We start from the raw sequence: 26,648 nt of genomic DNA, 5'->3' as shown, positions 1-26,648 counted from the left end.
ATCTCAAACTAGTTTTTGTATCAATATATGGAATGAGGTAGGGCTTGTGACTCAATTTTTTTCTTATTTATTTATTTATGTATTTTTGCTGCGCAGCATGTGGGATCTTAGTTCCCCAACCAGGGATTGAATCCTCGCCCCCTGCGTTGGAAGCTCGGAGTCTTAATCACTGGACCACCAGGGAAGTCCCAATTTTTTTCTCATTTAGACTCAGTTGTTCCACCATTTCTGGAAAAGATTTTCCTGTCTCCCTTGGATTGTCTCGTGCCTAGAATGATCTTTTTACATGTGTCAGATCACGTCACTTCTCTTTTGAAGACCTTCAGTGGTTTCCCATCTCGGAGCAAAGGCAAAAATAGGCCCCATTAAGATTCTACATGAACCAGAAACAGGTTTCCATCCTGACCTCATCTCCCACCACTCACCCCACTGCTCATTCATTCACTCACTTCCAAACACACTGACCTCCTTGCTGGTTTTTCAGTCATGCCAGACACACTTCCGTGTCAGAGGCTCTGGACAGAAAGCTCTTCTCTGGTATCTGCATGACTCATTCCTTTGCTTTCCTCAGTGCTACCTTCTCAATGAGGCCTTCCTCACACTAAAGTTTCAACACCCTCTCGAACTTCCTATTCCTTTCCCTGTTTATCTTCCTCCTTAGCACATACCATTATCTAACATAGTGTGTATCTAGTTTTTGTATCTATTTTGTATCTAGTTTGTATCTAGTTTTTGTATCTATTTTGTTCCCCCCACCTGAATGTAAGCTCTAAAAGCTAGGGATTGGTTTTATTCACTGCAGTCTCCCCTGCATCTAGGACAACTCCTGGCACATAGGAAGCATTAAATTTGTAAAATGAATACAAATACTGAAGCCCAGAAAGATGAAGCTACCTGCCCAAGATTCCACAGGTGATGAACAACAGAACTAAAATTTAAACCCAAGCAGTCTGACTCCAGGGCTCACGCTCTTGAGAAACAGTCTCCATTACCGAGTGGGGCTCAGGATGGGCAGGGGTGCAGTGAACCTGGCAGCCCCTTCCATCCTCTGTCTGCAGTGGAGCCAGGTCTCCCTGGCCTCAGGTCTAGCTTCAGCACCTGGGCGATGGCGGCCCTGCTCTAGGATGCTAAGGGGGCATGGCCTGGGTGCTGGTGCCCCCCAGTGGCTAGGGTGGGGAAGAACAGGCAAAGTGCAGCTTTCAGGCTGAAGGGGTGTAGGGGGTGGGGGACCTGGTTGGTCCTTGCTTCCCAGTCTCTCCCCTCACAAAAGACACAATACAGGGTGTGGGCATAACCAGATCTTTATTTCACCAGAAGGGACGGGCAGCGGGGCAGTGCAGCGTCCAAGCCCCAGACCACACATGCAGCATCCACATGCAGGAACGGCTACACAGGCTGGGGCAGGGCAAGGGGTGGGGGACTGGGACCACAGGATGCTTGGGTCCTGGGCTCTTCTGCCTCCACTGGAGCAAGGACACAGAGGACTGGGCTGCTTCCCCATGGCTGGAACCTAGTCACTCTGGCCAGGAAGGAAGCTGGCACAAGGGGTGTGGAGTCTTGGCCAGTCTACAGCACTGGATTCTGTATAGGGTACCAGAGCTTTGCCCACTGGAAGGGCCCAGCCCGACACCCAGAACAGTACAGCCCTGGTAGGAAGAGGGTCTCTACACTTTCTAGTCTCCAGAAGGGCTAGATCCTGATCCCAGAAGGGCTTAGCAGAGTTGGGACCAAGCCCCACTCCACCTAGTAGGGACATGTCCATGAAGGGGACTTCCCTGAGCACAAGCAGGGGCCTCCTAAGGCAGTAGTAAACTGAGGGAGCTGCTCTACACAGGAGGCCTTCCCTCCGTGCCCCTGGGCGGGGGAGAAAGAGGTAAGGTATGAGAGCAGGCCTGGGGCTGGGCACGGGGTTAGTGAATGGTGCTGGCCCTGGGCCTGCAGCCACAGATAACCTGGGCCGAGAAGGGCCAGAGTGTGCGAGACTGGGGGCTTCCTGGGGGCAGGGACCAGGCCAGGAGAGGGCAGGGTGGCCGTCCTACCCAGAATCCCTGCACCCATGCTGAAGCTCTGGCTGGGGCCACAGGGGGGATGGACAGATGCACAGAAAACTTCAAGGCACCAGGATTCTGAGGAGCAGCAGGGCCACCCCCCAACAGACAGACAATGATTATACTCAACATCTTCAGCCTAAACTACATGATGTGTGTAGAGGATGGGAGGAGAGGGGAGAGAAAAAGACAAACAGACAAAGGAAGAAACGTACAGGAAGATAAGGGCGGAAGAGACAAACCAGACAAATGTGGCAGTGAAAATGAGGGTGTGGGGTAGAGGAGAAGAGGATGTAGACAGACAGAGACAGGGGAGAAGGGAAGACAGCCAGAGGCCTGAACACGCAGCACTCCTGGTCCCTACAAAATAAGGCACCAGAGTCAGTAACGTTCCCGTTGTCCCTGTGGTACTAAAACGGGTGCTGAAGAGGGGGCGGTGGCTGCTGAACGGTGTGAGCCTTCGGGACCTCACACCTGTGCACCGGTGGCCTTCTTGATCAGCGGTATCTGCAAGGATGGGAGATGCCATGAGGCCTTGGTTCCGGGGCCCCCAACCGGCCGCTCCGCCTGGGCCAGTCCACTGGGCTGCCCAGCAACCCACCGCAGATGGCTAGACACCCACCTTAGACAGGTCCACGCCCGTGAGGGCGTGCACAGAGGCAGGCAGCTCGGCCAGCAGTCGGTTCACCTCTGAGGTCACCTTGCTGTTGTCCCCACTGAGGACCACAATCTCATCGACTTTGGTCAGGGGGGCAGAGATTTTGGCAGCAATCTAGGAGGCGGGGGGCGGGAGGGGAGCTGGTTGGTACTCAGACTCCATCCACCTGCCCTGTCCAGCATCTCTCCCTCCCGTCTCTACCTCACCCAATCCCAGTGTAGCCTGGGTGGCCTTCATTTGCAATTCATGGTCAGATGGCCCAGTGGGTTAGGGATGAGCCTATGCCTGTTGTGGGGTTCTCTCCCCACTGCTGAGTACTCCCCAATTTAACCCTCCCAGCCAGCCTGTCGCTGTGTTACGGACAAAGTCCAGAGAAGTCCAGCGCTTGCCCAGCCAGTCCCAGGCTGGGGTGGGAGCCTCACCCGGGGAAGGGCCTCCAGCACCAAGGCCATCTTGGCTGCGTCCCCGTATTTCTGGTAGGCCTCAGCCTTGAGTTTCATCCGCTCAGCCTCTGCCTTGCCCATCGCCTCGATGACTGCTGCCTCCGCCTCCCCGATTCTGCGGATCTTCTCAGCCTCTGCCTGTGCCAAGAGGACCTGCTTCACCCTGGGGGAGCCCGGGTGGGCAGGATCAGTGGGAAGTGCCGGGGGCCCCTCCAGCCTTGCCTGGGGGCCAACAAACCCCGAGCCTCTGCTTTGGCAGGTGTCAGGGGTGGGGGACCCACGAGAGGGGGGTGCCCTGGCCTTCTGGATTTGGCCAAGGAGAGGGCACTGGCTCCCAGATGCAAATGAGAGAGGGGACCAAGCAGAGGTGCCCTCTGTGCCAGGCACCATACCAGGCCCTTAAACCTCCTACATCTAATTCAGTCTTCCTAACAACAATCCCGTGGGGGAGGCGGGTCACTCCTACTTCACAGTGGGGGAGAAGGGGCCCCCAAGCTCGGTCAGGAGTGGAGGGAGTGCATGGGTGGCAGAGGAGCTGGACTAATCCCCCAGCCCGGGCCCCAGTGGCACCTACTTCTCGCCCTCGGCGATCTGCTGTATGCGGTGGGCCTCGGCCTCGGCGGGGCAGCGCACTGTGGCTATGAGCTCCTTGTCTGTGCGCAGGATCTCCTGCGCCTCCACTGCAATCTGCTTCTTGCGCTGCACGACCTCAATCTCAATCTCTTCCTGCCGGATCTTCTGCTGCTCACGGGCTCCTTGCAGCTCGTAAGCTAGCTGGGCCTCAGCCGTCTGGGGCGGGAGTGTGGTCAGCATGTCAGAGGCTGGCTGCCAAGTCCTGGGCCCTGAGCCCCAACTCGGGATGCCCTACGGCTTCTCACCTTGACGTTGACCTCCTCGCTGAAGGCTGACTTTTGCAGCTCGAAGGCTCGCTTGGAGTCGGCGATCTTGGTGTCTGCCATGAACTTCACGTCCAGCATCTCCTTCTTGCACTCGGCTTCCTGGGAGCAGGAGGGGCAGGTGCTCAGGGTCCCCTGAGCAACCGTGGTCCCACCACCCCGGAGCTCCTTGTCCCTGGGGCTGGGAAGGAAAGCCCACATACCCGGATGCCTGCATCCCTCTCAGCCTCGGCCACTCCGATGTCGGCATCTCTCTGTACCACAGCGGTCTGCGTCTTGCCCAGGGAGCTCAGATAGTCCACTTTGTCATACACGTCCTGGGGAGGGAAGGGGGAGTCATCCCTGGGAACAGTCAGAGGCATAAAGGTTCTCCTCTGGCCAAGCTCCCCACTCCCGGATGGACGCAGAGGCCACAGGCTTCCCATCACACTGCACCTTGATGGTGAAGCTGAGGATCTCGATGCCCATGCGGCCGACGTCGGGGGCTGCCACCTCCCGCACCAGCTTGGCAAACTGGTCCCGATCCTGATAGATCTGCTCCACTGTCAGGGTCCCTGAGGGCAGAAGCATCGTGGGCTGGCTCCCCAGGGGCCCAGCCAGCTGGGAAAGGGAGGAGGCATGCAGGCGGAGGTCTGAGTATAGCAGGGGTCACGCGGTCAGAGCTGGGTCTTCCTTGGTTTCTTCTTAACAGTGTCTAACACTGAGCCTCCTCCTGCAGGGTCCAGGCAGGATGAGGAAAAGTGTCCCAAGCAGCACCAGGTGCCTGACCAGACTGGCAGCCGCTCCCCCCCTACTTCAATGCCCTCCTCTTCACTCAAGTCACCTCATGTTTTGAAAGGAAATACTTGACGGAAAAGGTATCAGCTTTTCAGCTAGAAGCCTCTCAGTGGGACTGACAGACAGAACCCCCTGCTCGCCCTGTCCCCTCCCTGGCCATGGCCTGGGGACACTGTGAGGCTCCTTGAAGGCAGCAGAGGGGTCCCTGGGCTGGGCAGGGCCTCACCGAGGATGGAGCGCAGGTGCCCCTCCAGGGTCTGCAGGACGACGTTCTTGATGTCCTGCACACTCTTGCCCAGGAACTGCTCGCAGGCCACGGCCAGGAGCTCCTTCTCGGTCATGATCTTCACCTGCCGGTAGTCACAGAGGCGCCTGAGCCAGGCTGGAGGGAGGCAGACGGAGGCCCCAGACCCAGGAGGATGGTGATGGTACCCCTCCCCGCCTTTTCAGGACCTGGAGGCCTAGGGGCTGGGAGGGGGTGGAGTCTGTCTGAGGCCTCCAGTGTGGAGAAGACAGGAGGAACTCATACTGAGAAGCTTCATCTTCACTGGCAGCCCCAGGCCCTGCCATGGCCTCTCTCCTGGGCATTTGGGGCTCCCCACTACCCCTCCAGTCCACTCTCTGCCCCTCAGCCTGCAGGTCTCTGCAAAAAGGAGAATGAGCAATAGGGGCACAGACAGACAGACAGACTAGGAAAGAGAGCCGGGACAGGGCAGGAGACAGGTCCGGGGTCCGCCACCGAGGGTGGGCATCCTCCTGCCTTTCTCTCCCAAGGCACTAAGCCGACAACCCCCTCACCAGAGGCCTAGAACATGGTTGAACCTGCCCTGTGTGGACTTCTGGAGAGCAGGAAGCCCCTTGGCCAGGCACTGAGCTGGGAAGATAACACGGCCTCCGACTCCAGAGCTCCCCTGCCTCACGTGGCCTCGCCCTCTGGTCCCCACCTGCAGCCCCCTACCCAGGGAACAGGGAAGGCTTGGATTCTGGGGCTTGGCATTTCTGACACCTGCAAAGAACGGGGTGGGGTTAGTGAGACAGGAGTTCTCAGCACTGGTTCTGTCCTCCGTGGGCCCGCTGGGGAGAGAAGGGGTGTCTGTTAGTCCTGCTGGGCGGCCAAGAGGCCGAGTGCGTTCCAGTGGCGATGACACTCTTGGCAGGGGGGGCGGGGGCAGGGGCGCTGGAGGGAGACTGCCCCTGGCTGCCGTCCTCTCCTCCTCCCCCCCAAACCCCAGCATGGGGACGAGGCAGCTCAACGGACATGCGCGGGGCTGCTGAGTTACTATACCTGGGCGACACCCGTCACAGTTAAAGCTACCCCCTCGGCCGTCTCTACGTCCTCGCAGCGGGGCTGCAACGTCATAATCTCTAGGGAAATCCTGCCAAGAAACGCAAAACAGGGACATGGGTCTGGGGGCCCAGGGCCTGGGGTGCGGGGAAAGAGTGCGACACCTCACTGCTCCGGCTGGGATGGGCCAGGGGTCCTGCTGCGGGGGAGGACCCTCTAAGGGGTCAGAGCAGGGAGCATGTGAGGAGGAGATGGGTGGGAAAGCAGGCAGGGGGTGGGGTGCAGAGGGCTCACAGGAAGGAGTGGAGTGTGCTACCCACGTGCACACGTGTCCTCTGCTCAGGTCAGCCTGGCTGGAGGAGTGGGAAAGGGAAGCAGAGGAGAATTGGCTGTGGGTGGTCTGGGCTGGAGGATCGGGGGTGGGCAGAGTCTACAGATGTAGTTGTGTGTGTGTCCTGGGACAGCATGTCAATGCTGGTCCTCTAGGCCGTGCTGTGCGGGCCGTCCAGGGATGCCCTCACCTGTTCCCTGGGTCTGCTCACACCCTGGGATGCCCCAGGAGGCTGCTGAGAAAGCTCTGCCGTGTAGCCTGGCACGCTGGGAGTCTGCCCCCTGCGCGGGAATCCCGGCCTGGTCCCTCTACCTGGCAACAGGCTAGGACTTGAAGCCCACCCTCTGGGGTTGGGGCCAGGTGGGCCAGCGGGGGAAAGGGCTGGGGTCACACTAGAGCTTCCTGGCCAGGGAGCACTAATCCTACAAAGAGCTGTTCTGCCCAGACAACCTGAGTCCTCGAGGGTCCACAGCACCCAGCTGAAAAGGGACCTGGGCATTTGCAGCCGTTTCAAGTAGAACGTTGGTTTGGAGGGAGATGAGGCTGCTCTGGAAGCGGGTCGAGAGAGGCCTGGACGCTACTCATTCCACACAAGGCGCTCTGAGCTTCTTCTCAGGCCTCTGCCCTGAGGCCTTCCCTCCTGTGGCTACAGGGGTGGGTGCGATGGGGACAGTCCCCTTCCCATTAGGGATAACACGATGGGTGAGGAACGGTGTGGTGGTGCCGGGGTTTTGCCTGAGAAGCTGGAAGACAATTTCATGAGAGGGAAGGGGATGGGTAAGGTGACATGTAGGTTTCTTCCAGCCTGGGGACCTGCCAGCATGCAGGCTCTGAGAAGCCAGGGGTTTTCTGATGTTCATCGCTGCCTCCTCAGTGCCTGGAGCTGACAAGGTGCTCAACAGGGAGCTGGTGAATGAAGCAATGAAGATGGGAACTTGCATGTCATGAAGGAAGCACTTGGAGTTGCTCAACGCCCTTGCTCAAGAAAGGGTTTCATAGCTACGGCTGCGTGGCAGTGAGGAGTGAGACAGCAGGTCACTTGCTTTTCCAAGTGAGATCATGAGATCGTGTTCATGGTACAGATGGGGTTCCTCTAGCACTTCTTCCCTGAAAATCCCAAAGCGCCCTCATATTGTTCTACTCGCCTTTCCAATATTCCTACAAGGCACAGGGAGGGCGTAATTCTCCCCATTTCACGGATGCGGAAGCTGAAGTCTGGTGACAAGAGATCTGCTCAAAGGTCCCTCAACACAAATTAGGGGCAGGAAATTGGGGGGCGTCAAGTGGCGAGGTGAACAGAACTCCCCCTGGGACGCATCTCCTGGCCCTGCAGGGAGGACTAGGGCTTGACACTGAGGTGTCAGCCTGGAGCAGGGGCTGGCAAGGGGCTCCGTGGTGCCTGGAGGGCTAGGACTTCTGTAGGAGTCGTTAGGCCGGAACCCTCCGCCCAGACAGCCCAGCTCTGTCACTAGAGGGCCTGTGTCTCCTGCCTCAACTTACTCCCAATTTAGGCTTGTCATCCAAGGACCCCCACTGGCAGACTTGGGCAGAGCTTCCAGAAGCCCTCGCCCTTTCCCCGCTAGCAGCCCCAGTGAGCGAGGGCAAGGGAGTTGGGGATCTGTAGGGATCCACCCTGCCACCCAGAGCAGCAGAGGTGGGAGCAGAGGGGAGAGAGGCACACTCTCAGAAGTGGAGTCCATCCGGCGCCTGCCTGCCAGGCCCCGCAGGGCAGGAAGAGAGAAGGTTAGACACAGAGGAGGGAAGCAGGTGGGTTATTACCTGTGCAACCCCTGTTACGAATAGCGGGACCCCCTCCGACGTCTCAATATTCTCACAGCGACACAGGATGGTCATAACCTCCAGAGACAGTCTGAGGAGCAGCCAGGGGGTGGGGAGAGGTAGGGACAGGAAGGGGTAGGAGGGGACACAGCAAACACACACAGTGGTTACCAGACAAGCACCCAAAGCCTGACGCCTGGGGGGTGGGGCGGGGCTGCTCTTAGCACTTCAGCTCCCCCCCGCTGCCAGCTCAGCCTAGGGCCGTTGGGGGACAGAGACACCCCCTTGCTGGCCTGAGGCCTCTGGGTCTCTTCTCTAGCCCCCATACCCTTCCAGTGAGGAGCTACTGGGCTGGAGGAAAAGGCTGCCAATGCCCTGGGCCTGTGACCTGAGGTTGGGAGGCCTGTGCATAGGGCACCTGGGTTACCCACCACCTCACTTTCCCAGGAGATTCCTGGCACAATCTGCGAGACAGCCTCAGCTCCACCCTCCGGACACAGGCTAACCTGTGTTTCCAGAATTGGCGGGGGAGGCCACTCTGGGGATCAATAAGCCACAGAAAATACTGAATCCTGCTGGGGGCACAAACCCTCAAGGCCTGTGCTTCATATCACTAAGAAGGCAATTTAGGGCCAGAAAAGCCCCCTCCCTAGATTTTTGGATTTTCTGATCAGGGGGAAGGGCGTGTCCAGGAAGGCTGGGGCAGAAAGTACGCCCCTGCCAGGATAGTCACAGGAACAACAACTGGGAAACAACGGAGTCGTTCACTTTGGAATTTCTAGAGCTGGGCACAGCACAGAGTCATGGCAAAGGAAACCAAGTGCTTCAAAGCTACCTGGCCCCCCCCAGCTGGGCCTTCCTAGGGCAGCGTGTGTGAGAGTGTGTGCAGGGTGCTGGGCCAGGCGGAGGCCAGGCTGTGGACAGCATGGAAGGTTCCTTACACCAGAGGAAGGGAGGAGGGAGGCTGAGGTGACGGAGCAGAAGCAGGTGGACTGGAGGGACGGGGAGCAGTAGGCAATGTGGATCCCCCAACTCTACTCTCGCAGTGCCAGCCCTGGGGGCTCCAGCCATGCAGATGTGCAAAGGTTGCCTTCACTCGAGCCCCTAAAAATAGCACCCTTGGGTCTGAGAGGACTCTAGACCCAGCTCAGACAGGAACCCACCAAGCTCTCTTTTGGGGAAGGAGGAGAGAGGGGGACAGGAAAGAGGGAGGAGGGAGGGAGTAAGGGAGCGAAGGAGGGAGGCTGCAGCTCAGATGCCAGAGGTGGAGGAATCACTCGGGCAAGGGAGAGAGAGCTGCCCACATCAGGGCCTCAGGATAGGACAGGATGTGGCAGCAAAGTGCAGCAGGAGGAACTTCCCTGATTCTGGAGAAGAATGGCTGACACCAAGGAGGGTGACATGTAGGATGGCTGTGGAAAGTATCTCAAAAGGGAGGCTGGGCTAGAAACCTCTACTCTGACCTGAGAGGCTCCTGCCAGCCTAGGGAAATAAAGGCCCCAGCTTGTGGAGATGTCCCCCAAGCAGGCTAGGGGCTGGGGAAGGGGCTGCCCCAAACAGGGCCCAGGAAGGGGAGCGGCTGCAGGCTCAGACTACCCAGCAAGTGGGACCAGAGGGAGGATGCTGAGCCTGGATGTGGGAGATCAGTTTCCTAGGATGAGGACAAGGGCCCCCACCCCTCACTTCCAAGCCTGCTGTCAGAGGAGCTTGGCCCTCCTGTCTTGGGGCTCTGCTCCCTGGAGCAAGAAGACAGAGCGGGGACCATGGATGTGGAGAAAGGGCTGCTGGGTGTTGCCCCAGCAGTGGATGCCCGGGCAGGACAGGTCTCTGGGCAAATGGCAAACTCTCGGCATTGGCTGTATGTCGAGGTGTCTTGACAAGATGCTCTGTCGCCCCACGGCGGGTGGGGTGGGGTGACAGTGTCTCTGCGGAGGGCACCTCAGGGCTTCTGACAGGCCAACTGGCCCCCTCAGGAGTGTTTAGGATCCGCCTGAGGGGAAGCTGTGACCAGTACTGATTACTCTCTGACACTTTTGGCCTTGGGCCAGAAGAGTCCCCCGGGATCCCTCAACTCAGGCAGGGCCAGGTGCAGGGAGAGATGGAACAGTGGAGGGGGTTAGTGAGAAATCAGTGAAGTTTAAAAGCGGTGACATGCTTCCCATGCCCCTGACACTAGCCAACACCCTCAGACTCCCTGAAGCCCCAAGCACTAGCAGCTCAGTGTGGCCATGGGGCATCTCTCTGCTGACTGGTGGGGCTGGGATCCAGGAAGGGGATTTCACTGGAATCTCTGCTGCTTCCCCTTCAGATGACCCCCACCGCCGCCAACATGCCCGCACTTTCGCAGCTCTACTGCCTGTGTTGCCTGGGTCCTGGCCTGGAAGAATCTGGGCCCCTCGCCTGATCTCCCATAGTCAGGAAGGGGTGCTGGTGGAGAGGTGCCCGGGCCTCATCTCCTCCTGGGTGGGCAGTGAGGGGGCAGGAGAGGCCCAGGCCAAGTCCACCCCTGCGGCAGGCTCTGGGAAAGCCAGCAGGTAGAGCCTGACGGTGGGCCCTCTGGGGAGCTGAAACCTCCCTTCCCCGAGTAAGTCTCTCCAGACTGACTTAGGAGGTCCAGAGCCGTCTTGCCCGGCCCCAGAGCCAATTCCTTAGATCCCTACCCCTTGCCTTTAACACGCTGCTGTCAGAGCCCCTTTAGACTGTATATCCATTCTCTGCCATTTAGGCCCTGCCTGCATTGTCCCAGGGCCTGCACAGGTGAGGGTTTGTGTAAGGGGTCCCTTCAGCCCTTCTTCCCTTCTTAGACCCACTCCAAACAGGTGTATAATTAAGGCTTCGCGAATAACTCTGAGCTAGAATCAGGGCATTAGCATTCTGCTTGAATTCTCTGGGACAGAAGTGATGCCCTCAATGGAAAAAAGCACACCCACCAAGGAGGAGGTGCCCACAGACAGACCTCCTGCATCCCTGTGTAACCCATTTCATCTGCTTCTTAGGAGGTCCCGCCCCCCAGAGTGGAAGGCAGCAAGTGGTAGATGCTCTAGCTGACCTGTGGGGTGAAGGGGGTAAGGATGGAAACCCTTTTCTCCCTTGCCCACCAGGATGCCCGGTTTGCTGGCCCCCAGGCCCTTACCTCTGAGTGTCGGAGATACACCACCAGGCCCAGGCCCAGCCGCCAAACACATACTGTTTATAGTCAGAACCGCAACAGCCCCCTGGAGAGCAAAGCAAACCACTGCTGGTCAGTCAGTTCTTGGGTCTGTCTACCCTCCATGCCACCAACAGCAGCTCTGGGCCTTCGCCTGCTCTGACACTTGACAACTCCCACTGCTGGGTGCCAGGTGCTGAGGTTACAAATAAATGGAAGGTATGCCCTGAAGGGCCTTGGGATCTAGTTTGGTAGACAGGCAATTTGCATAGAAAGGAGGGTAGCCAATGAGTAGTTCAGAATGTAAGTGCTTTCAGAGAACAGATGAGAGGTCAGTGGGCAGGAGTGAATGGAAAAGCTTCCATCTTTGATTCAACCATCCATTCGGCAAACAAATATTTTTTCATGCTAGGGAAACAGAGATGAAGATAAAATTCCTATCTTAAAAGAGGTGAGACTAGGAGGAGGGACCTTTTCCTGGGATGATGGTCATACTATGCGATTCGCCTGTTATCAGAGTGAGTGCAGTCACAGAGGGAATGCGGGTGGGAGGCTAACGGAAGACAGACTCTGAGCCAAGGTTGGGGCCTTGCTCGTGTCCAACAGTGAGGCTGGTTCTCTACTCCCAGGGGTTCAGAGTGAATTCGTTCTTCTTGTGGGAGTGGATGGGGAAGGCAAGGCCTCATAACAGAGCCCAACTCATGGTACCAACTGGAAAAGAGAAAGGGAAAAGGCCTAAAAAGGAAGTGATTCCTGGGAAAACTGTGTATCAACTAAATAGCATGTTGAACCTGGCCACGACCTGATTCACGCCGTGGACACGTACGGCAGCTCTCTATACAGAAACGAGAAAAATCAATTCTTGAAATTCTTGTCACAAACCCTTCTGCTGATGCCAAAATTACTCAACAAGTTCAAGAAAACTCAGTAAAAGCAAGAGGGGCTGTTCACTTGCAGTGCAGACATGTTCAGAAACAGACGATTCAAAGGAAACGTAATGGGGAAAATGCCAGTGGGTGTCATCATTTCCTCGTTCACAAACGGGTTTTCAGGAAAGCCTTAGGGTGTTTGTCTCCCATGGTCAAAGGTCAGGGCGTAGTTTTGTATATCTGGGTTACAGTGTCTCTCAGGCCCCTTGGGAGGGGACAAGGCAGGGTGGAGGGGCAGAGGGCAGATCATGGAGTGTCTTAGGTATCAGGCCAAGGACAGGGTTTGTGTGTGTGTGTGTGTGTGTGTGAGTGTGTGTGTGTGTGTGAGTGTGTGTGTGTGTGAGTGTGTGTGTGTGTGTGTGTGTGTGTGTGTGTCTGAGTGATGGGGGAGTCATTTAAGCTAAGGAGCAACAGTTACATTTGTATTTTAGAAACACCACTTTGCAGTGGGAGGAAGATACCTGGGTCAGGGAGGCTGGGTAGAAGCAGCCTCTTGCAGTGACCCAGGCCAGCCCTAGGGGTTCACGTGGGGGGATGACTCCTAGAGTAGTCTTGTCCAAGAGAACTTCCTTCGACGGTAGAAACGCTCCCCAGCTGTGCTGTGCAACAAAGCACCTACCAGGGACATTTGTTACTGAGCACTTGAAATGTGGCGGCTGTAACCAAGGAACTGCATTTTAATTTAATTAACTTAAATTTAAGTGGCCACCTGTGGCTTGTGGCTACCATATCGGACACTGCAGGTCTAGAGCCTGGGTTTGGGTGGGTGGTCAGGCCGACAACCGAGCAGAGACAACAGAGAGAACCACAAACCAGAGACAAGTTTTAAACAGGCGGAGGCAAAGGAACAAGGACCCCGCAGGAGCGTCGGGCCTGCCGAGTCAGAGGGCCGGTGTCTGGCACGGCCCACGGAGCGGCCAGCCCTGTGTCCTGGTCTGCTCTATGCACAGGGTGCGAGCAGCCGAGCCCGAGGCCCAGGGGCCAGGAGCAGCCCCGCAGCGTGCACAGGGGCAGGAAGAGGTCTTAGGTCCTGGAGATACGGGTTCTCGGGGCCGCTGCTCAAGGTAAGGCGCTGCAGGCTTCTCTGCCCTGGGGACGGGGTAAGGGAAGCCGCTAAGGACAAGCAGTCAACTTGAAACCCAAACCATCTCGGGATCCAGTGAAACCGGAAGAGGGTCCAAAACCACAGCTTGTTCCACTTCTTCTGGCCTGGTCGGGGCTGGGGCACAGCTTCCTTGCTGTGGTAGCCTCCTGCAGTGACCCAGGCCAGACCTAGGGGTTCATGTCCGGAGATAACTTCTAGAGTAGCCATCACTTCCTCGTTCCTCACCCCCCCGCCCCCCCCCGGGGACTTCTCAGTGTGCTGTGGGAGGGGTGGTGGTAGTGGCGCGGGGCGGGATGGGGGTGGGGGACCCCAGGGTGGCTGTCCACCCTTTACCTTTAACTCATTCTCTGACCTTGGGAGCAGGCTGTCTCGGCTCAGGCTGGGCCTCAGCCAAGGGCAACATGGCCAGGTTCCCAGGGGTAGCAACAACAGGAAGCTGGGACTGCCAGGCTGTCCCGCCCCCAGCAGCCTCCTCCCCTGGAAGGCATCTTCCTCCCCCCAGCTTCCTGGTCACATTGAGCACCACTCCCAAAAGAGGACGCTTAGGCGGCCCCTCCTTGACCTCCCCAGTTCTCACTGTCTCCAGACCCGGAAGTTTCTCCTAATGTTAGCTCACTTTTTCTAACTCAACCTGCTTTCTTTTGCTCTGTCCTCAACCAAGCTGAAAAATCAAAAAATATCCCATGATGACCTCTGTCCTACTCTTAGCCCTCCCCAAACACAGGCGCCAGTCCACCCTCTCAGGAACACTCCTTTCCCTTCCTGCCCCTCTTCCATCCTTTTCTTCCTACTAGTCAAGAAGACCATCTACAACTCTACAAGCGGGATTTTTCTTTTTTTGGCGGTGCTGCGTGACTTGTGGGATTTCAGTTCCTTGACCAGGGATTGAACCCGGGCCATAGCAGTGAAAGCGCCGAATCCTAACCAGTTGACCACCAGGGACCTCCCATACAAGGGGGATTTCTTCAGTCGAAATCTCCCTTAGTAGTCTGGTAATGGCCAAATGTTCATAAATGCATAAAATAAGATACAGAAGAAACAAATTAAAGTTATCAAAATGTTAAAACCACCAAATGTGTGATATAGTAATATGTGCTCTGTGTAATACATTAAATAATAAGATCTCGTGGTAGATATTTTAACAACTGGCTTAATTTCAAAGTAGTGATGAGCATAAATGGTTCTTACGGTACCTGCAACAAAGGCAGAATGGTAGGAAAATACCTGCTAATACTATCATGGATTGTTGCTGACGTTAATAATCATAAGAAACGCTAAATATCAGTTTAGGTTAGTGTGAATAAAAATGTACTATTCTCCCCTCATCCAAATACGAAGACCTCTACATTCAATCCACAAACTCCAGGCTAAGAACTTCTGACCTACTGTAGAGAAGAGAGAAAGGTGTATGGAATTTGGATTCCCCTTTTAAACTCCCAAAAGCGGAAACAGAGGAAAAAATTTTACATTACAGAATGAAGGAGCGGGGTTACACAGGAAGAAGAACCTCCAGACTTTTCAAGAGGAAAAGATGCATGAAATCTATCAACATCCTCCTTCTGAAAGTAAGCTGTGTGAGATGCCCCTGGACTTAGATGCAGGCCCAAGTAATGGGGCGGGGGGGCACCGGGCTGGGAGTCCACGTGCTAGAGAGAGCCACAGCTCAGCTGGATCATCTCAAATCCGAAGGTAATATTATGCCAGGCCTTCTCGTTCTCTCTCTCTCTCTCTCTCTCTCTCTCTCTCTCTCTCTCTCTCTCTCTCCCCTCTTCCACCCTCCCTTGACTCCAGTCCTCTTAATTCTCAGCATGGCCTCCTCTCCGCACCCCTAAAACAGCTTCGAAGCTAGCACTGCCTTGGCCTCTGGCCAGAGGACCAGGTTCCTGGCAACTGGAAGGCACAGAGCAGCCCATCTCAGGGGTTCCTCTTGCTCCTCAGTCTCAAGGATCTCCACAAAGACAGGACTGGACCTTTTGTCTCCTCAGGATTAGGAGATCCAGTGAAACCGGAAGAGTGGCTCCCCCACCCCCATCCTGCCCCGCGCCACTAGGATTCTAGAGAGAAATCCCACAAGAAAAACCAAGTGCAATGCAGATTTGGGTTTCTAAAAACCTTCTTTAGGAGTGGTGGCTGGGAGACTGGCCCAGTTCTTACAGAGGAGCAGGTTTGGCCTCAGTGCTCTCTGGGGGTCTCCCTGGTGACCCCAAGGCTATCTTTTCTGGTTTTCAGGGAAGTGAAGGATCTTAGTTCCCCAACCAGGGATCGAACTCGGGCCCCCTGCAGTGGAAGGATGGAGCCATAACCACTGGACCACCAGGGAATTCCTAGGGAAGTGAAGGATCTTAATTCCCCCACTGGAGTAAGGTGCTAGTTAGGGAGACTGGGGATTTCCCGTCCCAGGGGAGAGATGGATTTTGAGATCCAAACTGAGCCAGAGGCCATGTTCTGGGGTGAAAGTGCCCAATGGATTCATCACACCTCTCAAAGGTGGGCAGCTACAAGCCCTGGCACAGCCCACCCTCTCCTGTTCATTCTGCAGCCGGCCCTAACAACTCTGCACAGGCGGAGAAGCCACACTGACAGTGGGAAGATATGAGGGATTCCTGCAGCTACAGGCCTCCAAGCTGTCAGGAAACACAGCCTCTCCCCAGCACCCGTGCCAGGGGCTGCACGAATTCGTGGCTTGAAAGGCTTCTGCCACTTCCCAAGATACCCAAACATACAATTTAAATAGCAGCCTTAAGGCAAGATATCTCTCCCCTCCCCAATACTGCAGTCCCCCAGCCCCACCTAAGCTCACAGAAGTTCTGGAGCCTGCAGCATTTTGCAACCAGAGCAACACAGAGCCAGGTTTCTGTAGAGGCCGCACCCGCGTCCCTGGGGCGGGCAGTGCCAGTTAACCCCAGCAAACCCAGCCTGCTGGGAATTAACGGGTCTGTGCCCAGAGCCCAAGGATTCATGCCCAGGGTCCCTCCCCAGACGTGCACCTGCGACCCAACCCCCGTCCCAGGCGCTGACATCCGGCCAGACTGTTCCCGGAACCCCAAGGCTTCAGTTCGGGAACCCCTAGGCCACAGGGGAGACCCTGTCAGGGGAGGAAGCAGAGAAAGGAGGGAATAAACACGGTTAAACATTCAGGGCGGGGGAGGTCGGGGGAGACCCTGGCCCGTGCCCTAGGGCGCAGAGCACGGCAAATGGGAGTACTGGGGGGAGGGTCCCTCCTGGAAGGGGTCTCAGGTGCGGCCCGGAACGCCGTAGGCTCAGGCCCCACCCCCGGAGCCCTTCCCCGGCCTGGCCCCTCCCTGCTCGCTCCCCAGCCCGGCCCCCGCCCTCCCAGGCACAGCCCCCGTCCCAAACACCCTCCAGGCCCTGGGTGTCCCAGACCCACCTCCCTCGCTCGCTGCCCGCTCACCTGAAACCACCAGCGCCTCGTTGGGCCCCACCGTGTGGCAATTGCCCATGGAGCCGGCGGGACGGAGGGCCCTCGGGGGGCGCAGAGACCTGGACAACAGCAGCCGGCCCGCAACCCGCGCCCGCCCGCACCGCCGGCCGCGCCCAGCCTATCCCGCCACCCCCAGCGGCCGCCCGCCCGCGCCCCTCCGCGGCCGCGGCCCCACCGGAAGTGTGGCGGCGGAAGGCGGGGCTGGCGTGTCGAGGGAAGCAGCCAGAGCTCAAGCCGCGGCGGTCAACACGCTTTATGGCACGGGGTCGCCATAGCGGGGCCCAGCCCTCAAAGGCGTCCCTCCACTCCCGCCGGGCGCCTCGATAACAACCGCCCTGCCCTTTCTCACCTCCCAGCACCCACCTTACAGCGGCCGGCCCTGGAGTCAGCCTGCCGGGGCTCCAATTTCAGCCCCTGCTCTTACTAGCTGGGAGACCTTGGGCGAGTCCCTTACCTGGCTGCCTAATCCCGCCTCTGGAAAAAGGGGATAATGCAACTACCTAGCTACACGGTCGAAAAGGGCCCGGCTGAGTAATTGTCAGTGTTGGCAGTGCATCAGATCACAAATTCCCAGGCCCTCATCCAGGGCTGATCAGCATTCCTGAGGGTAGGGCCTGGAAAATACGAAATTCAAATTCCTGAGAAGCCGCATCTGGCACACTACGCCCCACCTCTCAATCTGGGGCTACGGTCACTCTCAGGAAGAAATCATCACCCTTTATTTCCTTCCATCAGGAAACGAGCTGTCCAGGATGTAGCTTGAAGCCCCAGAAGGTAACCATGGAGGTAAAAATTGCAACCCTCTCAATGCCCAGTGCGTGGCCTGGCACACAGCTAAGGTTTTCAAGGCCCACCAAGTGCCCTGGAAAGCTTCCCGGCCTGGGGGTTAGGAGGTTTGGAGCTCAGGTTCAGCTTTAACCAGAATTCGGCGCATGACCTTAGACAAGTCTGGTGAACTCTGAGGGCTGGGGTAGAGTTCAGAAGCCGTGGGCTCCTCAGGGTGGGGGCTGCTCGGAGAATATGGGTCCTCAGGCTGGGGATCTTCATCAGATTCGGCACCCTCGCCAGGCCCAAGCCCGGCTAGCCTTTTGCTGGCCTCCCATAGCCGGTGAGCTGCCCGGTCGTCTCTTGCAGCTGGGGGCACCTCCTCCACATGGCAGTTGGCAAAGTATCTCCCACTGAGGGGCTCAATGCCCTCCTGCAGAGCGCAGTACAGGGGGGTCTGGGCACCCCCTCGTGGTGCCCGCAGCACCAGCCAAGCCACTGGGCGCAAAAGTGGGCGGAGCCATCCAGGAACGTGGCGCAGGAACAGCTCCGAGTTCACTGGCCCTGTGGACAGGAAGAAAGGAAGGAAGGAGCAGGGAGGACAGTGGGTGAGGGCCCAGGGTAAAAGCAGCAAGAATAGGGCTACAAGGGAGTGGGGAACAGAGTCCAATTCCAGGGAAACCAAGGTAGTATTTACCAGGTAGTATTTAGGGCCCCGACAAGGTGACCTCACTCGTTTCTAACAGCAAGCTCCTCTTCTCCATCCAAACTCCTTATATATCCTCATCTTCCAGATTTTGCTCATGCTGTGTCCCCAGCCTGGAACAATTCTGACTCTCTCCACCTTTTCTACTAGCTCATCTTTTTTCCTATTCCTTTGTTTAATCAGCAAACATTTATTAACACCTGTAGTAGACCAGACACTGTTTCGGACGTTAGAGGCATGGAGTGTAATAATGGTTATCTATAATTATTATTGTCACTATTATAGTTACTAATGAGCCTTAGGCAATGATTATCTAATATGCAGTATGGTAATACGGGTGGGGCAAATCTTGTTATCCTGGAACCTGTTCCCTAAAGGCAGGGATGGGTCTTAGTCATCAGTAAAATCACTCAGACTGTTAAGACAAAATGCTTCCAGTGGACCCGCAGACCCCGGATGACCCAGCCCATCTCTATTCCTCATCTCTTGTCACTCTCTCCGCTCTCACTCTGTTCCAACCATACCAGGCTCCCTGTTCTTTCTCAAGCACACCAGGCACTTCTGCCTCAGGGCCCTTGCACTCGCTATTTACTCTGTTCTTTAACTCTTCTCCTCATAAAACCTCATGCCTCATTCTCTCATCTCCTTCAGGCCTCTACTCAAATGTTACCTTTTCAGATACATCTTCCTTGACTGCCATAGATAAAAATAGCACTCCCTGACATTTCTTTTTCTTGTGCCAACCCTGTCATTTCTTAGTCCCCTTACCCTGTTTTATCTTGCCCCGTAGCACTTTATCACCACCTGTCACCGTATATATTTATTTATTAGCTGTCTCCCCCTTCTCTAAAGTAGAATGTAAACTCTACAAGGATAAGGTCTTTGTTTTGTTCACTGCTACATCCCCTGCATTGAGATTAATGCCTGGAACATAGTAGGTACTCAGTAAATGCTCCCGGAATGAATAATTATTAGCTAACATCATCATTATCATCATGTTATAGTCAGTTCAGTCATGTGGATGGCTCCTTGGGGTGAGAACCTAGGCCTTATTCATTGCCATACCCTACCTAGCAGTCAGCATCCCAGTTTGTGGTGTGAGAGGAAAAACCCAGACAAGGAGAGCCTAGCTTCAAGATCAGCAAGGAACAGTTCTCTCCTTGGACCAGACTTCCTTCCTACCCTGAGATTCTGTGGCTCAGTGAGAGGTTGGGGGAGCATGGGATGGGGGCGAGGATGGGAGAGGGGGAATCAAAACACAGCAGAGCAGCCAGAGAGCCAAGTCTCACCTGGGTGGGCTGCATAGCAGGTGATGCCAGTGCCCTCAAGCTGAGTGGCGAGCTCCCTGGCAAACAATACATTGGCCAGCTTGCTGTCGGCATATGCCCGCAGCTCCTGCCGCCAGCCCACCACTGGGCAGTCCAGGCGTGTGAAGTCGAGGCGGCCTCGACGGTGGGCGGCTGAGGATACCACCACCACGCGGCTGGGGGCGCATGTCTTCAGCCGGGGCAGCAGCAGGTGTGTCAGCAGGAAGGGGCCGATGTGGTTCACTCGCAACAGCAGGTTAAAGGACTCCCGGGTTCGGCCACAGGAACTGATCCCTGGGGCAGGGGCTAGGTGTGAGCAACTGCTCCAGAGGGATTCCTGGAGGCCTCGGTGTCCCCCATGTGAGATGGTGGTAGGGGGCATCCTTCCCACATGTCCCCTGGCAAAGCCTGGCTGGAGGGGTCGGCTGCCCCCTGGCCACCCGCCGCCCCCCTGCAGGGCCTGCTGCCCCTCACCGGCATTGTGGATGAGGATGTCCAGCCGTGGCTCAGAGCTCAGGAAGGCAGTGGCAAAGGCCCTCACGGAGGCCAGACTGGCCAAGTCCAAGGCCATGAAGATGACCTCATTGTTCCCACTCTCCTGTGGAGTGGCAAGGGCTGGGCTGTCATATGCACCCTTCTCTTCTTCCCCCTCCCCAGGCACCAAATTCTGAGAGTTCAACTCCTACTATTACTAAGATCTGCCCCTAGGCGTTAGAATGTAGTGGATAAGTGTGTGAACACTGGATGCAAACCTTGACTTTGCCTATTACTAGAGTGAGACCTTGGGCAAGATGCTTAATCTTTCTGAGCCTTAGTTCTCTGTAAAGTGGGAATAATAATAATAGTACCTGTCTCAGAGCTATTGTGAGGATTAAATGAGTTAATATATGTAAAATCTTTAGAACAGTGCCTGGCACGCACTCGTGCATAGGCACTTGCTATTATTATTATTATTATTATTATCATACCCTCTGCCCATTATTGTTTACCCTAAACTCTACAACAGACTTCTCACTGGTGTCCTCCAACCCACCCTTACCCCCTCCAAACCAGACGCCACACGGCCACCAAGGGGTTCATTCCAAAAGGCTATTCTGACAGTCCAGACCCTGTGGAAGACCCTTCACTGGATCTCCACTGCCCATTCTATAAAGTCTGATCTCAGTAGGGTCTGTAAGGGCCCTCAGAACCTGGCCCTGGCTCAGAGTGTTCAGCCCCTTCATTTTGCCTCTTTTCCTCATACTCTGTGTTCCAGGCTCATTAAACCTTTTAATCGGTTTCTTAAATCAGACCAATTAATTTGCCTCAGGGCCTTTGTGTATGCTGTTCCCTCTGCTTTTCCCTTTCCGACTCTTTCATTAATGTAACTTCTACTGGTCCTTAAATGTCTTAGAATAGCAATTAATTCCTTCAGGTCTGGTGCCCTTTTTTTTTTTTTTTTTTTCTGGTGCCCTTTTGCTGTGTGACCAGAAGACCTGTGCACCCCCTCTTCTGCACCTGGCGAACCGAGCTGCACTCTCCTTTCAGGGGCTGCGTTTCCTCCAAACCCGCCCCGAGCTGCTCTGCTCACCCCTGTGTCCCAGGTGTGACTGTCCTCTGTTCACGGTCCCGCCGGGCCCCGCCCGCCCTCACCTGGCGGAGGTCGAAGGCGGCCGCCTCCCCGCGCTCCCGGCTCCGGCAGGCTAGAACCACGCGCGCTCCCCGGCGCGCCAGCTCCAGCGCCGTCATCTTCCCGATGCCGCTGTTCGCGCCTGCGGAGGGCGGGCGGGAACCGAACTGAGCCCGCGGGCCACCGCCCCCTCCGTCCCGGCCTCCCCGCCCCCTGCCCGCCAGCCGGCACTCACCCGTGACCACGGCCGTGCGGCCCCGCAGGCTGGCGATGCCGCGGCACGGCGGCGCCTTCACCAGGTTGTAATAGACTAGCACGTAGGCGCCCAGCAGCAACCCCACGCTCAGCAGCAGCGCCTCCATGCCGGCCGCGCCTCCGAGCTCCCGCTCAGGCCTCCAGCCGCCCTGGATCGCCGCCTGGAGGCTGCGGGATCGCCCCGCACGGGCCTGGAAGGGCGACAGGCGCTCTTCGGCCTCGCGAAGGCGAAGGCGGAGGCGGAGGCTGAGGTGGACGGGGGCGGGAGGCAGGGCAGGGGGTGTGTGTGCGTGCGTGTGCGCGTGGGCCCTGGGAGCGCCCCCTAGGCGTGCGTCTGCGTCCTCTGGGTGTGTGCTGGTGCGAAAACCTAGGTGCGCGTGGGCCCTGGGAGCGCCCTCTACGTATGTACATGAATCCCTAGGGAGGGCGTGAATGACTTTTTGGTGTGTAATGTGCCCATGGATCCTGGGATCGCCCTTTAGGTTGTGTGCGTGCCTCTGGATCCTGTGTGTGTGTGCCCATGTGAGCACCTTGTAGGTGTGTGAATCTGTGGGCCTCGAGACCCTCCAGGTGTGTGCATGCATCTGTAGTCTGTCAGTGGGTGCTTGAGTGACCGTCTTCGTATGTACCTGTACTTTGTTCTGGGCTCTGGAGCAGCAGGGGCTAAGCAGATGTGAGAGCCCTCTGGGTGTCAGTAAATAGCAATCCTGCCCATCTGGAGAGGAGTGGGTACATGAATGCTGCTGTGTCTGAGAGCGAGTCCAGTCCTGGATGCTCTGCTCTCAGTAAACACAAGCCCGTCAATTCCTAATCCTCATATTCAGCCCTCAGCTTCTGGGATTCTTCCCAAAGAGGCCAGAGGTGGCACAGTGTGTTCAGGGTGGCACCATCAGTTAAGGGCTGTCAGGAGTCACTCATTCATTAGCTGTCTATCTCCCTGCCTCCCCCACCCCTCCATTTCTGAAGGGAAGCAGGAAGAGAGTGTAAAATCTGTTATCTGACCTTCAGGAGGCAATTTGTCTCTGAAATTCTCACAGGTGGTAGAAATAGGTAAAGAAGCACCATCACTGAATGGAAGTGATTATGATGGCAAAGTGGGTGGGGACAGCTAGGGAGGCATGGGTAAGGGTATTCCTGGCCAGGTGACTTGCCAGGAGAAAGGAGAAAAAAATCTAGTACAATTTAGCACCCATTGTTTGGCACTTAGGGCATGCCCAGCAGTGCAGATAGCCTTGGAAATACCGAGCAGAATAATGTTTTTGTCCTTAAGGAGTTCAAGAGGCCCATTAGGGTAGGGGTAGGAGAGTGGCGGAGACAAAGCTAGACAAGTAGGTGGAAGCCAGGGCCAGACCTCACATTCCATGGGGAAGTTTCCTATTTAGCTGCACTGTGGATTCAGTGTTCAAGTGTTGACACTGTGGGATGAGGCGAGGGATGGAATATTAATGAAATTAATGGATGCACTCTCCACCCCCGCCAAGGCAAAATCCTGATATGCGAACAGGTACCACCCACTCTAACAGTGCTGGCATACACACAGATGTGTTCTTTAAGGAGTAGGAGATGGTCTTCAGGAAAAACTTCTCAGATAAAGTTTCTTAGGTAAGTGTACGAGGAGGAAGAAATAGTTTGGCTTAAAAAGAGGGTGCTTGGGGGCCTTAGAATTAAGGTAACGGGTAGAATCATCTTCTGATGAGGAACTACAGTTGTAAAGTTGTGATCGCAAGTCACGTTACTTGTGGCACGGCTGAGTCTAGAGATTGGATTTCTCCTTTTTCATGTTCTCCAGACATTCGAATCAAAATTCCACACTAGATTCTAAGCTCCAAGAGGCAGGGGCCACATCTGCCCTGGTGATTGCTCACAGCAAGTGACCTAGACCAAGACCAAGGCCTGGCAAAGGCCGGAACTGGAGGAACTCGAGTGATACTGGAATATATTAATGAATTCCTCCATGCCCAGCTAAGGGCTCCAGGCAGAAAAAAACAGAACCAGGTGTTATGACTTCCCCCAGAATAGCTGGATAAAATATGATAACAAACAACTGGAACCAAAGGCAGCCCCAACTCGTTGGGTTAAAGCTTCTAGACCAGAATGCAGAGGTCTCATGCCATCTTCTATTTTAATGTCTTGCTTTTGGAGCCAGGAGGAGCAGCGATCTGCACACTCTTGGATTCTTGCAGAATCTGATCGTGTCAAATGATCAAGCCCTCTGAACTCCCTCAAGTCACCCACAAAGCCACAGAACAGCCCCCCTTCACAGCTGCACCCGTCCCCTCCCATTTCTCCCTCCCACCTTAGGTGCACTTTTCTCCAGCGCCTCCCCTCTCCTGACTTTCCTTGGGGACTAAGCATCTGGGAGTGAGGCTTGTTCAATGAGACTGTGGGACCAGGGCCTCAGGGAGGGTCCCCTCTAAGGGTGATGACAGGTAGGACAGACAGGCAGAAAACATAATTTGAAGTATTTTTGTTTTTTTATATACAGAATACAGGAAAGTTTCTGTAAAGTCTAAAACATTACAATTACTATGTACATCGGTACTAGTTGTCGGGGTGGAAGGAAGAGGAGAGAAGTGGCAGGAGAACAAAAAAAGGAGACAGAACAGGTTTACGACAAAAACGCTTTTGCTACAATAGACAATTTGAAGAAAACGCTCTACCACATGTAGTACTGTACAGTTTTAAAAAACATTGAAAAAATGTCATCACTAGATGTATTTACACAAAATCCAAATACACTTTTCCTTATTTGAAATAAAATAGATGGACAGCCAGAAAAAGAATTCATTTCTCATTTGTCCATAATACACAGTAGCTACCTGTAGTGCAACCGCTGCAGAAAGGGAAAATAACCTGGAGGGTGGGAACCATGGAAGGAGGGTGGGTAGCGATCTTTATATTAAATAAAACAATGATATTGTATAGATTTTGCTGTATGAAAACTGTATTTTTTTCTTTTAATATAAAACTATTGTCACTGCCACAAAATAGAACAAGTTTCTGATTATTTTACAACGGCGGGCGAGGGGGAGGGAGCAGGAGGTGGGTGGGGAACGGTTTTGTGTCGGAGGAGGTGTCCAGACCACTGGCCTTCCCCTCCCTGCCCACGCTGTTCCTCAGCTCGGTCTGCCGCTTTCCCATGAAATGTTGAGTACAAATATATGTGCAAATGCCCCCTAGAACTTGAGAAAAGAAAAAGGATTTTTAAAAAAGTCAAAAGGTTTTCTTCATTTCATGCAAAGATTGTAGTTGAAGGGTTTCTGGTGGAGTATAGAAAAAACCCCGGGCTTGGTTTGTGTACATTTTTGCATTGCAGGAGTCTTGGGTTGGGTGGAAGGGCGGGTGACGGGTGGCCGCCAGTCCTAGGGAACGGAGTTGGAGCGCAGCACAGGGCCCTGGTGGGGCTTGAGAGAGAGCTTCTCGGCCAAGACCCCATCCTGTAGCAGGCCGGCATCGCCTTTGGGCTGTTTGGTCGCAAACTCAGTGATGCTGAAGACAAACTGCAGGCACCCCAGCTTGATGTAGCTGCCGTGGTGCAGTAAGGCCGTGCCCTCCCAGCCGGCCCCACTGCCCCCAATCAAGCTCGAGCTGCTGGCTTTGCAGTTGCAGGGTCTCCGCTGCGGCCCCTGGGCCTGGGAGCTCATCATGGCTGCCTCCTCACTTGGCTCTTCATCCTGTTTCTGGTGCCGGCGGCGCCCTGGGAAAAAGGGGGAAGGTCACAGGAGAGGAACAGTGAGCAGCCAACCCACCGGGGCTGTCTGCCAGGGTTGGGCCCCTGTACCTCCCCCCTCTAAATGCTGCGTGACTCGGGGTGAGGGGCACTCAGAAAGGACTGGTGGAGTCTGAAGTCCCCAGGTAGGTGTGTACACACGTGGGGCTGCACAGCACATGCTTCTCTGTGGCCTTTCCTGGGCCCACGAGCACGGAGAACCTGGCCAACGGGACCAGGAAGGCAAGAGACAGCAGGTCATGGCAGCAAGCCAGAGCCACCCTGACTGAGGCATTAGAGAATGTGTCCAAACATGGCAGGTTCTGTGGCCACAGGCCTCTGCTCCAACTTACTGATGACACTCTGCACTTTGGCAACAATACTGCTTGGGGGGGTTGGCGGGGTCTTCTCAGAGAAGTCACATGAATACAGCACGTTGTCCACCGTCGTCCCGTGCTCACTGTAGTTTAACAGCTCATAATGTTTGGTATTCTGAGGAGGAGGGGGGAAGATAAGATGTGTGGTCTGCTGCGTGGGGCCTGGGGCTAAGGGGAGAGAATACACATGGAGAAGGCTGTGCTGCTCTACCTGGGGAGCTCCCTCTTTCTTCCCCAATCATGCCCCCCTTCCCTGTCCCTTTCGAATGGGGCGCAAGACTCACCTCTTCAAGGAAGTTTCCTTCCTAACCCGCCCCCCGCCCGCGCAATAGTCTGCCTCCTCAGCACGGGCTCCTGGTGAAATGATGTTCACCGGCACGTGATGATGAAGATGAAACTCACAGGGACACGCCCAGAGGGCTTGGTTCCTCCTATGATGGCCCCCTCCCCTGCTTTAGGGTGCTCCGCCCCGCGCTGGGCCTGCTGACCAACCTCAGGAGAAATGGGAGCCCTGCTCCTGGGGAGCGGGTAGCCGGGTAGGATGCCCCTTCACACCAAGACTCTTCTCCAGGGATGACGGGGAGGGAAGAAAAGGAGAGGACCCCCAATCCCCTTCCCCTCACCCCAGGGCACTGAACAAACCCCGGCGCCTGGGACAGGGCTCATGTTGGAAGACCTCTCTCCCACCGCGTCCCCACCCTCACCTCATCGTAGAAGATGCAGGCGTGTTTCCCAGACACGTAGTTACAGTGACCATAGTTTGTAAGGCACACGTCCATGTCAGCTCCTGTGAGGTGGCAGGACGCGAGGAAAAGGAAGGCAGAGAACAGACTGTCAGGGGTATGTGTGGGGGAGGTGAGGGGCCAGGGAACTTCCGGGCGGGAGCTCAAGGGGTAGGTAGCTCAGGGCCCTCTCCTTGTATTTTTGAACAAAAACTGATGTCTTTTCTAATCCCCTGTTAAAGAACAGCTGTCCCCACCAGCTCATCTGCTTTAGAACATGTGCTGTTGCCCAGAGGAGAGCAGTGAGCTACTGAAGAGGATGGGGTATTTCTAGGAGAGCACAAGATGGGGTGCAGG

At 55.8% G+C, this 26,648-nt stretch overlaps 3 protein-coding genes across 12 annotated transcripts in view; all 3 read right to left on the bottom strand.

Annotated features, from left to right (window-relative positions):
• Positions 1 to 1,281: 1,281 nt before the first annotated feature.
• On the bottom strand, positions 1,282 to 17,189 carry FLOT2 (flotillin 2). Of its 9 annotated transcripts, none has more exons than XM_073797794.1 (13): positions 16,812 to 17,189; positions 11,351 to 11,432; positions 8,218 to 8,308; positions 6,108 to 6,198; positions 5,829 to 5,896; positions 5,049 to 5,172; positions 4,481 to 4,599; positions 4,249 to 4,362; positions 4,028 to 4,147; positions 3,724 to 3,938; positions 3,129 to 3,312; positions 2,671 to 2,820; positions 1,282 to 2,555 (listed from the first exon to the last, which is right to left on the bottom strand). In XM_073797794.1, the coding sequence occupies exons 1-13, from the start codon at positions 16,858 to 16,860 to the stop codon at positions 2,517 to 2,519; spliced, it is 1,446 nt and encodes a 481-aa protein (XP_073653895.1). In that variant the 5' UTR covers positions 16,861 to 17,189; the 3' UTR covers positions 1,282 to 2,516. The 9 variants fall into 9 exon arrangements, with proteins under 9 accessions (XP_073653895.1, XP_073653896.1, XP_033702792.1 ...); XM_073797795.1 differs by lacking the exon at positions 16,812 to 17,189 and adding an exon at positions 12,756 to 12,909; XM_033846901.2 differs by lacking the exons at positions 5,829 to 5,896; positions 6,108 to 6,198 and having other exon boundaries at positions 16,812 to 17,187.
• Positions 17,190 to 17,538: 349 nt separating this feature from the next.
• DHRS13 (dehydrogenase/reductase 13) lies at positions 17,539 to 21,732 on the bottom strand. The gene is made up of 5 exons (XM_004314921.4): positions 21,464 to 21,732; positions 21,252 to 21,370; positions 20,094 to 20,217; positions 19,602 to 19,913; positions 17,539 to 18,170 (listed from the first exon to the last, which is right to left on the bottom strand). The coding sequence occupies exons 1-5, from the start codon at positions 21,588 to 21,590 to the stop codon at positions 17,728 to 17,730; spliced, it is 1,125 nt and encodes a 374-aa protein (XP_004314969.2). The 5' UTR covers positions 21,591 to 21,732; the 3' UTR covers positions 17,539 to 17,727.
• A 2,206-nt stretch (positions 21,733 to 23,938) lies between these two features.
• Positions 23,939 to 26,648, bottom strand: part of PHF12 (PHD finger protein 12) — a 40,263-nt gene continuing 37,553 nt past the window's right edge. The window contains exons 13-15 of one of the 2 annotated variants that reach the window (XM_033846648.2): positions 26,274 to 26,356; positions 25,546 to 25,684; positions 23,939 to 25,180 (exon numbers count right to left, since the gene is read on the bottom strand). In XM_033846648.2, coding sequence (XP_033702539.1) covers positions 24,846 to 25,180; positions 25,546 to 25,684; positions 26,274 to 26,356 — 557 coding nt within the window. In that variant the 3' untranslated portion in view covers positions 23,939 to 24,845. Of the gene's footprint in view, positions 25,181 to 25,545; positions 25,685 to 26,273; positions 26,357 to 26,648 lie in introns of those variants that run through there. The other variant, XR_012328634.1, reaches the window with a different exon arrangement.

The sequence above is a fragment of the Tursiops truncatus genome, chromosome 20 (genome assembly GCF_011762595.2).
Source record: "Tursiops truncatus isolate mTurTru1 chromosome 20, mTurTru1.mat.Y, whole genome shotgun sequence".
NCBI classification, from domain to species: domain Eukaryota; kingdom Metazoa; phylum Chordata; class Mammalia; order Artiodactyla; family Delphinidae; genus Tursiops; species Tursiops truncatus.
The sequence above is the reverse complement of the archived record's forward strand: the minus strand, read 5'-3'. Positions and strand labels throughout refer to the sequence as shown.

Excerpts from the sequence above, each read along its gene's own strand:
- DHRS13 (XM_004314921.4), bottom strand. The coding sequence starts at position 21,590 with ATGGAGGCGCTGCTGCTGAGCGTGGGGTTGCTGCTGGGCGCCTACGTG. Across the intron at positions 21,371-21,463 it reads CCGCACGGCCGTGGTCACGG|GCGCGAACAGCGGCATCGGG; the intron begins GTGAGTGCCGGC and ends CGCCCTCCGCAG. Across the intron at positions 19,914-20,093 it reads CATCCTCATCCACAATGCCG|GGATCAGTTCCTGTGGCCGA; the intron begins GTGAGGGGCAGC and ends CCCCTGCCCCAG.
- FLOT2 (XM_073797794.1), bottom strand. The coding sequence starts at position 16,860 with ATGGGCAATTGCCACACGGTGGGGCCCAACGAGGCGCTGGTGGTTTCA. Across the intron at positions 8,309-11,350 it reads TGTATCTCCGACACTCAGAG|ACTGTCTCTGGAGGTTATGA; the intron begins GTAAGGGCCTGG and ends GCTGCTCCTCAG. Across the intron at positions 4,363-4,480 it reads TCCTCAGCTTCACCATCAAG|GACGTGTATGACAAAGTGGA; the intron begins GTGCAGTGTGAT and ends TTCCCTCCCCAG.